Source organism: Anopheles aquasalis, chromosome 3 (assembly GCF_943734665.1).
Source record: "Anopheles aquasalis chromosome 3, idAnoAquaMG_Q_19, whole genome shotgun sequence".
Classification (NCBI taxonomy): domain Eukaryota; kingdom Metazoa; phylum Arthropoda; class Insecta; order Diptera; family Culicidae; genus Anopheles; species Anopheles aquasalis.
This window is the reverse complement of record NC_064878.1, coordinates 13,820,001-13,835,000: the sequence shown is the minus strand read 5'-3', so window position 1 is coordinate 13,835,000 and position 15,000 is coordinate 13,820,001. Positions and strand designations below refer to the sequence as shown.

General features: G+C 47.9%; 1 protein-coding gene across 1 annotated transcript in view; it reads left to right on the top strand.

The window, feature by feature from the left end:
* LOC126579340 (nyctalopin-like) overlaps positions 1–15,000 on the top strand; it is a 77,789-nt gene that overhangs the window by 55,476 nt on the left and 7,313 nt on the right. Inside the window, exons 3-4 of the mRNA XM_050242832.1 lie at positions 12,099–13,160; positions 14,930–15,000. The exon at positions 14,930–15,000 is cut by the window's right edge and continues 90 nt beyond it. Coding sequence (XP_050098789.1) covers positions 12,273–13,160; positions 14,930–15,000 — 959 coding nt within the window. The 5' untranslated portion in view covers positions 12,099–12,272. The remainder of the gene's footprint in view (positions 1–12,098; positions 13,161–14,929) is intronic.

Below are 15,000 nucleotides of genomic sequence, written 5' to 3'. Positions count from 1 at the left end.
GCTTGCAAACGAAACAGAGAGAAAGCGGGAAAGAAAGAAAAGGAGAGAGAGAGGGGGATGCAACAACACAGGAACGCACAAAAGATAAATAAACAAACAATCTCGCTGATGATGACGACGAAAGAAGGACGATTTGGTGGAGACGATGAAAATGATAATGGAGCCTACGCTAGGCAAACAGTGGGCCCCTCTTTCCCCAAGTTTTTGTCCTTGTTTTCACTTCACCAAGGATTTTCTCTGCGCCTCTTCGTCCCTGCTACACGTTCTGGCTGTCAAATCCCGGGGAAAACACCCTCGGATTCGACAATCCAAGTCGTCGTCGTCGTCGTCGTCGTCGTCATCAACTTTGTCGTCATGATGTTTGCAGACAAAGATGATGTCGTTGCTGGTGGTGCTGGTACTGGTGAATCGCTTCTGCAGGACGATGCTGCTGCAGTGAAAGCGAAAAAACAATCCGAGACCTGGGACCAGGCTCTACTGCCAAAGCGAAAGGACACTTTACGAAACGCCACAAACCCATAGGCCTCCCATCACGTTGGGGCCCATGGAAATGGAAATGGAAACAATAAAAAAAGGGGAAGAAAAGCATCCGAGCTTTTCTTTGCATTCCGTCGCATTCCAGGAGCCAGGGGATGGCGATTCGCCATCGCGCGATACGGATCGGAAAGGAAAATCGGACTTCGTGACGCACGGCAGCATGGGGATAGGTGGTGCTCCCTTCCTCTCACTCGTTAATGGGATTTGATTGAGACAATAAAATCCAGAAGCGAATCCAAAGGGATACAGCCAGCCCAAATCCAAATGTGTATCCAAAGGGATACACAGCCAAAAGAGTCCTTTTGGTTCTTCTTCTTCTACTGCTGCTGCTGCTGCTGCTGCTGCAGTTGGATTTCATTTTTATGTCACTCCTCCAACCATCTGCATAACGATGCACGGTGGTGAAAAGGATACAGATCTCATAATTAGAGATCCAGAAATATCCAGATCCTACCACAGCCATGCATGTGTGTTTGTGTGTTTTTTACCTCAAAGATTATCTTCACACAATTGGCCACGTGAAAGCAAGATGCTAGTAAATAGGACCAGAGATAATAATTGGATCGGAGCACCACTCCTCGGCACCGATGTAGAACCGGATGTCGACAAGGATACGACCACGTTTGTGCTGCAATTATGCCTGTAATCTCCTCGTTTGAAGCCGATTCACTGCGATGCATGCGAGTTGGATGCGGTATGACAATGGCCCAATGGAGTTGATGACAGTTTTCACACACCAATGATGATGCCGGCGGCTGCAGCACGATGTTTGGACGTTTCGGTGTCTGGCGCTTCAGATTCACAGCTCTCATAACCATCTTTCAGCTGATTAAAGCACGTGCTTCAATTACCACTAATGGCAAACCGGAACCGACATTCGTATCATTGCGAGGAGGAAGCGTGGTTGATAACAGGATGGAGTGAGTTTTGTGAGAAAAAGGAACAGATTAGCCAACACGATACCACATTCGAGAGGCGTTAGAGGATGAGAACTGTCACACAATGGGGGGGTTTCCACCATTTTTCCTGGCGCAAAGTTTTCGCACAACACAAAAAGCTTTTGCTTTTCGACGTCGAACCAAACACAGACACTAAAAAAGCAACAAACAACCCACTCGACGGCTGGCCATTGTCCTGTCGCATTTCTCCAGACAGGATAAAAGAGAATGTTTACCTGTCGAGCGATACCACCGAAACGTGCGCCAGGTTTGCTTAAAATATTAAGCAATCCCCATACCGAGAAGCCATTAACCGGTCAGCACTATTCCAGCAGACGGCACAGCACGTGGCCATACGGACTAGTCCGCTAATGGCAAACATATCCTCTGTTAGCAAAGGGTGGTAGTGGGGGTAAAGGATACCTTTCATCATGTTCCTCCCCAAGAGCCCCCAAACCAAAAACAAACAAAATACGTCAGAGAAAAGCTTTCAGACGGCCATTGGTCGCAACGAAGGATACACAAAGCAAAGCTTTGTTCAGCAGTCAACCAGCCAACTCGAGGGTATCGGATTGCACTGGCCAAGCCAAGAAGTTTGAATGATCCCGACCAAACCACACCCTTGAGACTGGTTGATGGTTTTGATTGACAAATGGGAATACATTGGCCAGCATTAATGTATTGCGAAGCGGCACGTGGCACCTCAAAGAGGAATTATTAGAAATGCTGAAAAGAAAGGGGCGCAGTAATTGAGGGGAGCAGTAGTTTCAAAAGTAACACTTTCCATTACGTGCCGGTCGGCCGGGTAGACTGTTTTGACATAAATATGATTGATGATTAGACAATTACTCTCTCTCTCTCTCTTCTCTTCGTGTGGTTTTAGGTTATAGACGAGGGTTCATATTACTTTAAGCCAATTTATGGCAAGGCAAATCCACTTTAGCGTCGATCCATCTTCTGGCAAATTAATTCATAAATTTTACCACTTAAACTTTGTCTCTTTGTTTAAAGCACTTCAATTAATATTCCGCGATCCAATATTGCCAATGGGAAAACCATTTTCAAACTACTCTAAACGTTTCATGAAATTTCCCTGCTTTTCATCTTCTACTTTACGTCCAAGAATAAACATTTTATAACCTCTTTTTCCCCACTGTAAAATCAAACTATTCACATGCACGCCCGTAAAGTACCGCACGAAATGCGTATTTAATGTATTAAAAACAGACTCCTTGAAAGACCTATCCCAGCCAGTGGATTGTGCGACATAAAAGCGCAACTCATGGCACACCCAAAAGTACCCGCCACACCGCTAATGAAGCAGTGACACGATTCTTGATGTCCTCGCTATAATTGTCATGCGCGGGCTACTCCATCTGTTTGTCACCGCGAGACGCACCGCTGCCATTCTGCCGCTCTCGTAAATCAACATAATTTTCTGTCTCACATTTATTATCTTCACCAACTGATTGCGCTACTCGTCTGTCTACCAGCAAAGTGAGCGAAACGAGACCTCGCCAATCTGGGCAACAAAGGAGCGAGTGGCGTAATGAAGCATCTGTCGGGTCGAGTGGCCCTAAAAAACCATTGTCTGGCCGGGCGAGGAGGAGGAAAATTTATATTTTCTTTTCCTTTCCGAAAACACGGCAGCGCGCACCATTTCCAAGCAAAAACCCCCCGGAGTAAATGGGGTGAAAAGTGAAAGAAAACTCACTTTCTTCCGTTGAAAAGAAACACGGAGACAGACAGGACCCGTAGCCGTATTTCGAGAGTACATTTCGTGCCGGATGAGAACGCATTCCATCCCGTGGTCCCTCGTGTCTTCTGGGACCGCAAACGCAACCGCCACCACCACCATCACCATCACCTTATGGACTCATAAAAGATGAGTTATTCCCGCTTTCTTATCAATTTAATGTTCACCACATTCCGCGGTTCCCCTTTCCATTGGTGTAGCGCACAACGCAAGAATCACACGCCCCATGCCCATAATTAAACATTACCCCGAAACCACCAGCGAGGTGATGATGTGGTGAAATCGTGTTCGTCGAATTCCCACCATTAGGAACCAAGAGAGGGGGAGAGTAAAAAAAACGACAGGACAGGATTCTGTGACAGGATTCAAAGGAAACGATGGAATACCGTTGGCTGCTCTCCTGGCCAAGGGACCAGGGAACCGGCATCCACCATCTTAATGACATCCGATGCGATGAGCCGTAAAAAGTTGCCAAACCGCGTACCACGAACACAGAGGTAATCCTTCGAGCCCTTCTGCTCTAATGTTGCCGTCATACGAACTAAATGAGCCCAACGCCAGGGCGTAACGATGTGTAATCAAGTACATGCGGGGAGCATTAAAATGAAATTACAAAATCATCTCTCGCGGAGCGAACCAGCGAAATGAGGACCATATTTACACCAATGCACACCGGCTTGTGCTTTCATTTTTCATTTCTTTCTTATCATTCGATGAGGGGTGAAAAAAATACTTAAATACCTTCACCAACGGGTGAGGGAGGGGGGGCAAGAAAGAAAGCACGACATTAACATTTCCTGGGACCGCACTTTCCATCGGGCTCGGGGACATTCGGTTTGCAGAATTCGGTCACGCGGCCCTCGCGATGCCGAATGGCGAGAAAAAGGAAGAAATTTTTCGCCGTGCGACTTTTTTCACGCCATTTCGCGTTTTTCTACACGCAAACGGTATGCTGCGGAACGCGAACATTGGTTGATTTATGTGTTTTCGCTTCATTGAATATCCGTTTGTACATTGGGCACGAGTATTGGCATGCGATTCGTGCGAATTCGTGCCAGGAGCCCAGGTGGTGGTGGCGTGATTGGTAAGAGGAAGGAATTGCTATCGAGAATTGATTTCCGGTTGTGTGCTGCTAGGCCATTAGCCTCGAAAAGGGCACTAAACAGGCTTCATTATACTTGAAAAGTCACATTAACTTGATAAGCATAAGTTACAACTAGCGCAGTGACCTAAGTACCAATGCTAAGTCCAATGAAATGTCTGACTTGTTAGACATGGGCGAGTGGCCACTCGCACAGTGGTAGATTGTCCAGGAACTCGTATTTTCCGCTTCAACAAAACTGTAACTTCGACAACAATTACGCTGCTGCTCATAATGCAGCTCGAATCATCTACGGTCTACCAACCACACCCGACACGATGCCCTGTTTCTCCAGCCTTTCGCCGTGCCAAGAACCTCGAAACAAATGGCCACCGCTTCGCTTCATACAACGCAGGGCGCTGAAGATGAATCGGACGACAAGTGTCTCGGGGACGGGGAGAGAAACTAAATTTAATCCGGGAAGAGCTGGCACAAAACCTGTGCGGAAGAAAAAGTGCAACCAAGCGTTGAAGAAGCGAGACGCATCTTAGAGCTGTAGACAAACGCTGTCTGGTGGTGATGCTGCTTCGCGACAACTTTCTTTCCGCATTACACATCACCACCACACCAAGGGCCAGAATATCATAATCTGTTCGTCATCGCCATCCCGTGGACCTGGCGAGGAAGCCAAGAGAAAGTGCAGTCAAGGGATGGTAGGACAACGAAAAGATTATCCACTTGACAATCTCGTTTGTCTCTCCGCTACAGAGGAAAGAAGGTACGGAGCAGCACCTACCGCAGCGCATGGATTTGCGTGATGCGCCTAGACAACGCGGTTCGCCGCGATGAGGATGTCCCCGGTGTTGTTGGGTGTGACGGATGACATCCCATCGTCGTAGCTGTTATTTTGTTTTTGGACAACACTTCCACCACAAGTCTACAAACACCGGAACTGGTTATGGTTCTCTGTTGCTTAAACGTTAAAACACTCTACTGGACACGATGCAGCTCTAGATGAGCGAGAGAAAGTGTCACAGCAAACGATTGAAGGCATGTAAACACTTAAAAAGCTCTACGCCATCATCTACTACTAAACAACAGCATCCAGTAGCAGCAGCAGCAGCAGCACTCCCAGTCAGTGGTAGAAGGATGATCTCCTCTGCAGACGCTTCAGCATCCATCGGCGTCGTGTGTGAACGGCGAGTAATAAACGACTTTGTTTTGGCAAATTGACTGAACGTTGCAACGAAGTAGGCGGCGGCGATGCTGCACACGGTGGTGGTCGTTGGTAGCAGCCACTACGAACGAACGAGAGTTGAACTTACGACGGGGAGAGCCCTCTCTTCTGGGCGAGAGGCCTACCACACACCTCATCGTTGCTTGGTGCGTGCGCTACTCTGATGACGCTACCGCCTCGGATATCGCACGCTTCGTCGAACGAGCCGCTCCGTAGCTCGTTAAAAAGCCAGCCTTGCCAGCCTTGCCAGCCCAGGACTAGGGGAGGAGGGCGCATAATGATGATATACTCCATGCGGCGTGTGCTCGAGCGCTCGCCTTTCCCGTTCAGAGCAGAAGTTATGCCTTTTTTACGCGCTACTCTCCACTCCACTCCTCCGTTCGGTAGCACCGGCAGCAGCACTGGCAGCAACAAACATCAAACAAATATCGCTGGTGGGCGCACACAAGCCGTGATCGTTCAGTGGAGTTCTAAACTGACTCGCCGCCACATTGACATCGGTCTACGTCGTTGTCGTCGTCGTCAGCGTTGTTGGCGAGTCCCGGGGTGTTTGGTTTTACGACATGGATAAGTGACAGAGATTTAAAGTTACCGTTTCAGCCGTGGTGGTCGGTGGTGGTCCCCTCGATGTCCTTTGCATGCGGTACCACCCGAGACTGTGATGCTGGTGGTGCGTGTCGCTTCAACTCCGGGATTTTTTTTTTTCGCTCAACTTCCCGCCATACTGCGCCACGATGCACATCCATTGCGTGCCGCCAGTGTACGTGACGGAACGGAACGGAACGCTCTTTAACAAGGTTGTCTACTGCCGTCTGCCGTCTGTGTCTTCGAACTCGAACAGAACCCGAAAGTTGGCGCTGTAATCCGTGGAATAAATTGATAATTAAAATTCCGTCTCGGTTTCTTGTTTGCGCGCGCCTTCTGCCGGATGAAACCGGCCGGGGGGCTCGGTCTGGAGTGTAAATAAAGTTAAGCCGCTGGCAGGCAGGACTATTGGCACTCAGGTGTCTAAGGATATTTTCTTTTCCCGGTTCTCCCCGGAGGGATAGAACCATTTATGTGGTGGGATGGCATGGTCACGAGGTGGAAAATTGCTTTGCGGTGTCGTGAGGTGAGACGACCGGAATTGTAATTCGCTAGCCTTCCGAGACTCTCAGACGCACGACACATCCCACGCGGTTGAAATTGATTAAGTCAAACGATTTTATTATGGGAAACGCACGACTGGTGTGGCATCAGCTGCTACTGCTGCCTCCTGCTATTCCATTTGTGGTATCAGGTGTCTTAATTTTTACTGAAAACTCCTTATGCTGATGCGTGATTTACATGCTCCGCGCGTATCTACGAGCATCGATACATGCTGCCAAGTAGAGACAAAGGAGAACAATGTGTTCTCGGTAGTTAGTGGAATGCAACGCGGAGACGCCTCTTGGTTGCTTCGATCGAAACATGCGCCATGATGTGCTACACCAAGGTAGCAAGAGAACTACGGCACGGGCACGGTTACCATAACGCCGCAACATCACATGATCATAAAACTTTGATTAAGTTACCGGTCTTCGCTAAATGGATCGCATAAATGCAATCAAAACCTTTGTGTACACCACCCAAAAACTCCTCCGTTTGCCTCAGACCGGCAAGCGAGAGTTCCTTCCTACGGCGAGGCATCAATCTCGATCCACAAACTGATGACTCCATCTTCCTCTGGGTGCCTTGTGCTGCACCGAGATAGACTAGACCGACAGACTAGACGACGAGCTTTTCTGCTAACATCATCCAAACAAACATTCTCCTTCGTTTGCCTTTTTGGATGCCTCCTGCCATGGCCTCCAAGAAGGAAAGGTGCATGCCCATAAAGCGATGTATGACTTCTCCTGCTGGCTGTGGGCAAAATTGTTCTGTCAATTGTTCGGAGTGGAGTGAAATCAAACATCATTACAAACTAAGTTTATTCGCAGGAGTACGAGTAAGGAATTTGATGAACAATTACCTCTAAAAACCCGCTCGCTCCATTTGTGGCTCGCTTCCGTGAGGACAGCGAGACTTTGCCCACAAAATCCAATCCCAAGCGTCCAAGCGACGGTAGGTTATGTCTTCCCGGGACCATAAATCTTTCTTCACCACACATTGTCTACCAACGGAGGCGCTGTCGAACGCTTCCACCTGGCCTGACTCCTTTCCTTTTTTTATGCGAAGTGAAGATGTCACGGGTGTCACCGTTTCGTGGCCATTTCCATTGACAACTGCTCGTCTCCTACTGGCGCGCGTCTTGTCCTTTTGGTCGCTAATTTATCACTCACTTGGTGAGGAAAAGAAGAAAAAAGGGATCATTTTTCCATTGTGTGAGCGAAAGTGGGGCGAGTGTTTAGCAAATATGTCACCGCGAGTGGTGACACAGCGTGGCTCATCGGATCTTCTGCCAAATTGAGGCATCAGCTTCGGTGACATTGGTGACACTTTTCTGTCGAATCACTTTGGAATCATTTTTAGGGGACCTGCTGTGACCATGAAGTGGCACTTTACCGCATGCCGTCCGTGCACCGTCGTGGATGGCGTGGAAAACAAAGAGACACGGGGTGCTCGAGCGCTCTAGGAAACTCGAGAAGCGTCGCGCTATTGTTTTGCCAATGGCCGTGGCCGAGAAGCGAGCCGTGGGTTAACGTGACCATCAGTTTGTCAGTCACCATCTTTTCGGAGTGACTTGACGATGTCGGCAACAGCACGGGGATAAGAGCGATGTTATCACAGCATTGTATTCGTAACGCAAACACTTAGTGACGTGCCAGTGAGTGGCAGACCGATCGAACACCGCAACCATATCCTTTGGCTTCGCAGCTCCGAATCTTCCATAGTTTTCAGTAGTTTTTCTTTGGATTCGCCTGCAAAATCCCAAGCCCAAACACACAATCGTTTCATAATTCAAACTGTAAAGCGGATTTATGAGGAAAGCATAAAACAATATCCATAACGCGCACCAAGAGGTCGACAATAGCCTGGAGAGGAACTTATCCACTACGTGAACGATATAACAAGCGAACACCGGCCAAAAAGGTACGTGACACTGAGATCGTTTTCTACTCCTCGAAAGAAGCAAGTAGCTCCTTTATTGTATATTGTTTGCAATACGGTGGCCATGTGGCGTGCCACCACCATCGATGGGGAGTAAGGATGCCTGTGCAAGGATTCCTAGTGTCAAGGTTATCAGCAAATAACCGGGCACCCCACAGTTATAGGGCACGTACCCATATTTATGGCTTCGCTGGTGATGAATGTTAAAACAGAAGACGAAGAGTGCTTCAGTTGTGTGAACTCCGAGACTTCGAGGAAGTTTACGGTGGTGCAAAGTGCGCTCCTCAATTTAACGGAAGTTCAGCGAGAGTTACAGAGTTTGAGTTCCGACAAAACACTTTACGATTATGGATTCTGGTGTACAATTAGACCAGAGAGTATGCTTCGTAGAAGTCTAGTCACCCTCGAAGGACCTCGGTGAACCTGTTGCATTCTTAATCATCAACTCCTCTCCAGACCTGACGACTGCACGACTGCGGCGAAAGGGTCACGTTGGATGGTTTTCCAAATTTAAATTGTCTCAAACACAATACAATACACTGGGATGGGCTGGGCGTTCATCATGCAATGTGATTCGCTGCGAAACGCGCCGTACACTCCCCGGCGGCCCCTTCGGAGGTCAGACAGGTGCCCAGGAATCGTTGGCAGACGATGGTCTGGTCGTGGCCCCCGGCAGACGTTTGTCGTGGAATTAATTTCTGTCTCGTAGACTCGGCTAAAAATAACAATCCCATACGCACGCACGCACGTCGCCGCCGACGCCAACGACAACGATCAAGACCAAGACCAAGACCAAGACCAAGACGATGATGTTGATGATGCCGCAGATGGAAATTGATGGAACGGAATCGAGAATCCAGTGCCTCGCTCGCTGGTGCACATCTGTGTCACACTCTGTGTGGCGCTCCGGGCATCCACAGGCAGAGAGCGAGTGTGTAAAATCTGTGTCTCTTCCCTTCGTGGCCACCGAAATCACCGCACCAAGAATTTCCTCCCGGTGTCTGGTGTTTGTGCCCCGTCTGTCTTGAGTCTGCGGCGGTTTGTTGGGAAAGTGAAGTCGATTTTTGGCTAAGTGGCCTGCCGGCGTCCATGTCCACCGTGTGCTAGCGAACGCGCGCGGCGGGTTGCGGCTCTAAATTAAACGGCACGACAAAACAGCTGAAGAAACAATAAAAATCCCCGCACCGTTCTCTCCCTCACAAGGGAAAAAGGGGAAATGTGCGCAAGAGCCAGGAGGGGAGCGAAAGGAAATTAAAGTGGAAAATGTGTTTCTCTGTATGCCAACATCGTGCTGCTGCTGCTGCTGCTGCTAGCCGTAACGAGCTCATGGGCCACAGCCAAAATGGCGTTACGACGCACGACGCATTGTAGCAAAAAGGGGGTGGGAAGGAAAGGCGAAGGGATTTTCACCGGAAAATTCTACAACCGCTTTTACTACGGAATTTCGATGATTTGGCATTCGTTTTGTACTGGCTTGCTTGGTTACTCGGCACTGCAGCCATTTTGCTGCTGCTGCCTGATGGCCGGTCTGGCATAGAAAAGAATGTTTCCCAAAAAGAAAAGAGACACGCGAAAACCCGGACTGTCTAGAGAGAGAGAGAGAGAGTGAGTTTTCCCGGCTTTTTCGAGTGCTTTCGGTGCTGGCCAAATTTATTTATTCTATTTTGCCCTGGAACATGGCCGTCACAAATCGTGCCAGCGATAACAATTAGCGGATGAGCGATGAGCAACAACAGTAACAACAAGGGGATTAACGCAAGGATTTGTTTTTGTACGTTTGGGCATTTCGTTCGCTTCTTTGTTTTACGTGGCACGGATGCAGACTCAGAACAAATTTGGCAAATGTTGTATCAGTTTTAACTATGAAGATTCATATTTTATTTGATCAGAGTGCAGAAGGTTTTTGTCTTTACGTAATGTAAAAATGTAGCTAAATACATTTTTATTATTTCACAATTCATGTTAAAAGAAAGAATTATTAGTTATCTAATTAGAAATTGTCATCTCACCCTTATAAATCATAGTTGGTCATTTTTATCTACTATTCCAATATTCCTCTTAATTATCCATTAGGTAAAATACATTTTATTACATGTCTTCTTTCAATTAAGACAAGTAACTTTTCTTTTCTTGGTCTTGTTCTTAACCATACTTTAACAATTGATTTAAACTTCCAAACACGCAGCATTTTATTTGAATACTAATCCAATATTCGCCACCAGTAAAACATTATCTACATTCAGAACTCTCAGAAACCTCTTCCTTGCACGGACTCATCATACTGGAATTCCATAATTTATTCATCTACGCATCCTGCAGCAATACTGCCCCCCCCCCCCCCCCCCACCCCCCAATCCCCGGACGCACTTCTTCAAACGCAATCATTGTAAAATCCAGAAGAACTTTCCAATCGTAATAAGACATTACCAAGGGCTCTTTCGCAACAATCAAAAAGTTGCCCACCACCGAAAGTGGTATCTCCTGCCGCTGCCATTTGCTCATCTTCCCTCGCAAATTATGAATCCCGCACAAAAATTCCTTGTGGCTCTGTGTGGCCAAAACTTTTGCAACATTTTTGTGGAAAGAAAGAGTAAGAACAAAATACGGGGAATTTTCGGCGAAACGAACATTTGGCTTCTACTGGCTTTTGGCAGCGCAATCCGCAGAGTAATTCAAAAGTCAAACACAATCACAGACGGCCTGGCTCACAACACAATTGTCATCGGGAACGGGCCGTGGCTTGCTTCGTTACCATCGCGTCACCGAAAGCGGGCAAGAATTTTACCATCCCCTACCGTCGCGAGTGTCAAAAATGACAAGTTTTGTGACAGATTACATAGCGCCGAACATCACTTTGTACACGCTTTTGGTTCTTATCATTAAAAAGGGGTGGCGTTGCTGACGGAGATTATCGTTTACCGAAGGAAGTGGCCTCAAGTGATGGAGCTGCACGGGGGCTTAAAACTTCGATTCAAACAGCCAGCAACCAGGGAATTTACGGTAATTTGTGGTTTGCGCTTTGCCACTTGCCATGTCTTGTGTGTGGGGCTTGTGGCGTGGATGATTTATGCCCTGAAAAGCTGCTGCAGTTGCTCTTTTCTTCTGCGGATACTACTGACTCTGTAAGCCATTAAAAGCACGTCCTTTCTAATGAACGGTGGCTGCTTACTGTGTGTTGCTCATTACTTTTAATGGATTCCTTAGGCACTCCCGGAAGGCTTTTTCGTGGTACAACTTAGTTGGTTCGCATTTTCCATAAATTGAAAAGCAACGAAGTAATGTAATGCGAGTCACTGTGAGAGGGCGAAACCGAAAGACGACGTGTCCGTCACAACGGTCCGTTGCCGTCTTAAATCATCCGATTCGACATTCGACAGTTAATATTCCATTCGTTTCGTTAAGCACCTACCGAAGGATAATCGTATTAAATGACTTCTACCATCTGTCTCTCTGTCGTCTCTCCTGTTCCTCCTTATCTAGATGCCAAACGTAAGACAAACGTGAAGCACTGCCAAGAGACTGCCTGTCTTTGCTGCCCTGCCCTGAACGCCCACGGTACACGGCTGGCCGAGGATCGCTCGCCGGCGGACAACAAATCTGCCGTCATCTCGCGACCGTGCGCACGATCACGTCAAACCTGAACGCGTGACAACCATGACAACTAGCGTGATGGCGGTGAGCAATGGAAGGGCAAGGTGGCGATACCGTCACCATCGTCGGTCTACCATCGCCAACGGCCAGTCGCTGCTGGTGGCCACCACAACGACAACGATGATGCTGCTGCCGCTGCTGCTGGTGCTGGCGCTGCTACTGCCGACGGCCACGGACGCCTTCTGTCCGTCGCTCTGCACATGCGAGAGCGATCGCTATCTGCGGACGGCTTGCATCAACGCATCGCTCGAGGTCGTCCCGATCCAGCTGAACCCGGACGTGCGCTACATCAACCTGACGGCCAATCAGATCACCAACGTTCACTTTACGCTGTCGTTCTACTATCAGCTCGAGTCACTCGATCTCTCCCACAACCGGATCGATACGCTCGGTTCCAAGAACTTTGAGGCGCAGGAAAAACTCCGAACGCTCAACGTGAGCCACAATGTGCTGCAATCGCTCGCGAAGGATGCATTCCGGGGGCTGAAGCGACTCGAACTGCTTCAACTGAGCGACAATCAGCTGGAGCAGATACATCCGACGGCTTTCGGGACGCTGGTGAGCTTACGGCGGCTCGAGCTACGCAACAATCGGCTAGTGAGCTTCGAGTACGGTGTCCTGAAACCACTGACTGCCCTTGAGACACTGCTCCTGGACAACAATCAGCTACTGGAGGTACCGTACGAGGGCAACCTGGAGCACCTGCGATCATTGGCCCATCTCGAACTGTCCACCAATCTGATCGAGTTCATCGGGAACGATAGCTTTTGTGCGTTACACGAACTGCGGACGCTACGGATCGCTGGCAATGTGTTGATGGAGCTGGATCACGGTGCCTTCCAGGGGTTGACCGCACTCCAGCTCATCGATCTCGCGGATAACAATCTAACGGTAAGTTAAAGGGAACGCGGGGAGACGGAACGAAACCCATTACAAATGCATTATGCATCGGCCCCTGGCGCGGACGTCGCTGCTGCCCTCGAGCTACGGTGTCCCCATCGAACCGGTACGGCACCACTTTCGGGACCCGATCGAGGGGAGGGACCCTCGTGGACTTTGAATTTGAAATTCAAATTAATGGAATTTAATAAACCATTTCCATACAATTAACTCTCCGCGCTGCGCATCGACGCATCGTTCTGCTTCACAAACGTTTTTTTTTTCTCTTTTTGTTACAAATGCCCCAGAGCCCCTTGTGGTCAGCTCAGGCCTCCTAACCCTGATGCAGCCGGTCTGAAATCGAGTTCCATTTTAAGCGTTTTTTGGGGAGATCTGGAGTGCGGATTGAGAGCACAGGCACGCATACACCCTCTCTCAGGTGGGGATTTGTTACGGTGCTCATAAATTAACGAACGGCTTAATGCAGTCGGCGTGCAGTAATGCGCAATGCACTGGCGAGGCACTGGCTGGTCACTGGTTTGAAAGTTTCTCGCCTTTCTGCCGGTGTGCGACGGTCACTCTGAGCTGGATTTGTGGATGCATTCTTGTGGCATAGATTTGGCGTGAGAGAGGTGCGCTCGTTCTGCAATGAATTTAATGTGGTATTCTGGTGGCAGAGAGTGGAGTGGAATGTTAATCTCCACTCCACTGGTTTCTGCACAAGCGATGAACAGAGGAGGGGCGTTGTCGATTTGCAATGGTGTTGAATATGGCGTTATGGTTGAGTCAGTTGATTTGCATCAGCGATTCATTTGACACTTGGGCCGCTGAAGTTCGCGGAACTGGACGCTAGTTGCAAATTCTATGTTTATGATTTTAATGTTTAATGTCTTGTAAAGGTCTCAGCTCTTTTACGGTCTTAACAGAATTAGAGGAACTGTTCTGTTTATTTAAAACAGTTACTGTGTTGCTGGTTTAGGGCTTATTTATTTTCTGAACATTTGATCTGCGGAGCATTTTATGAGCTATTGATGGATACGAATATCAATAACTAGAACTCGAATTGGGAATATAGGATTATGGCCATTAACGTCATATTTAGCAATTGATCAGTATGAATTTTAATAATCTTTGTACAAATCTATAGCTTCGATTATAGGTATTCATTAAACTCTAAAATTCCATTTGAGTTTCTTAGAAAGTATTTCTTTTTATTTTATAGCGGAGCATTTGAGGATCTTTTGCAATTTACAAAAATATTACTAAATGTGGCATTAAAACTTTAACTGAAGCTTCTTAAAATGACAGAATTCCTTTCATCACTAGTCTGTAAATTGCACTTAGAAAATTTTTAAATCTTGTTAACGATAAACCAATCTTGAGCTATCACAGAAGCTTCGTTATGTGAAACACCATTTTATGATAAAAACATTAAATCGCAACAAGCTCTCTCAACAGCTTTTCCAAATCATCATCCTAAGTACAGCAACGCCCAAGATAAGCTCCCGTGCCACTAGAGCCTAAGTGCATGACTCGAATCACTATCACTATCGCTCTCAACCTTCCCCAAATTCCCCGACCAGTTGTCAATCGTTTGAACTACCTGCCGCCCTTCCATTTTCCCCATTCTTTCCTCTCCACTCATCGCTCCATCGCCTGGACGAGCACTCTGGCGCGAGTTGCAATATTTTATATTTCAATCAGTCCCACGGGAGAATTTTCGGTGTGCGGTGGTTTTCACTTTCACGTCTTTCTCTCTTTCTCTCTCTCCCTCCGTTCAGACCATCCCCACGGCGCAGCTGTCGAAGCTGTACAACCTTACCACGCTGACGCTGAGCGGCAACTCGTTCGT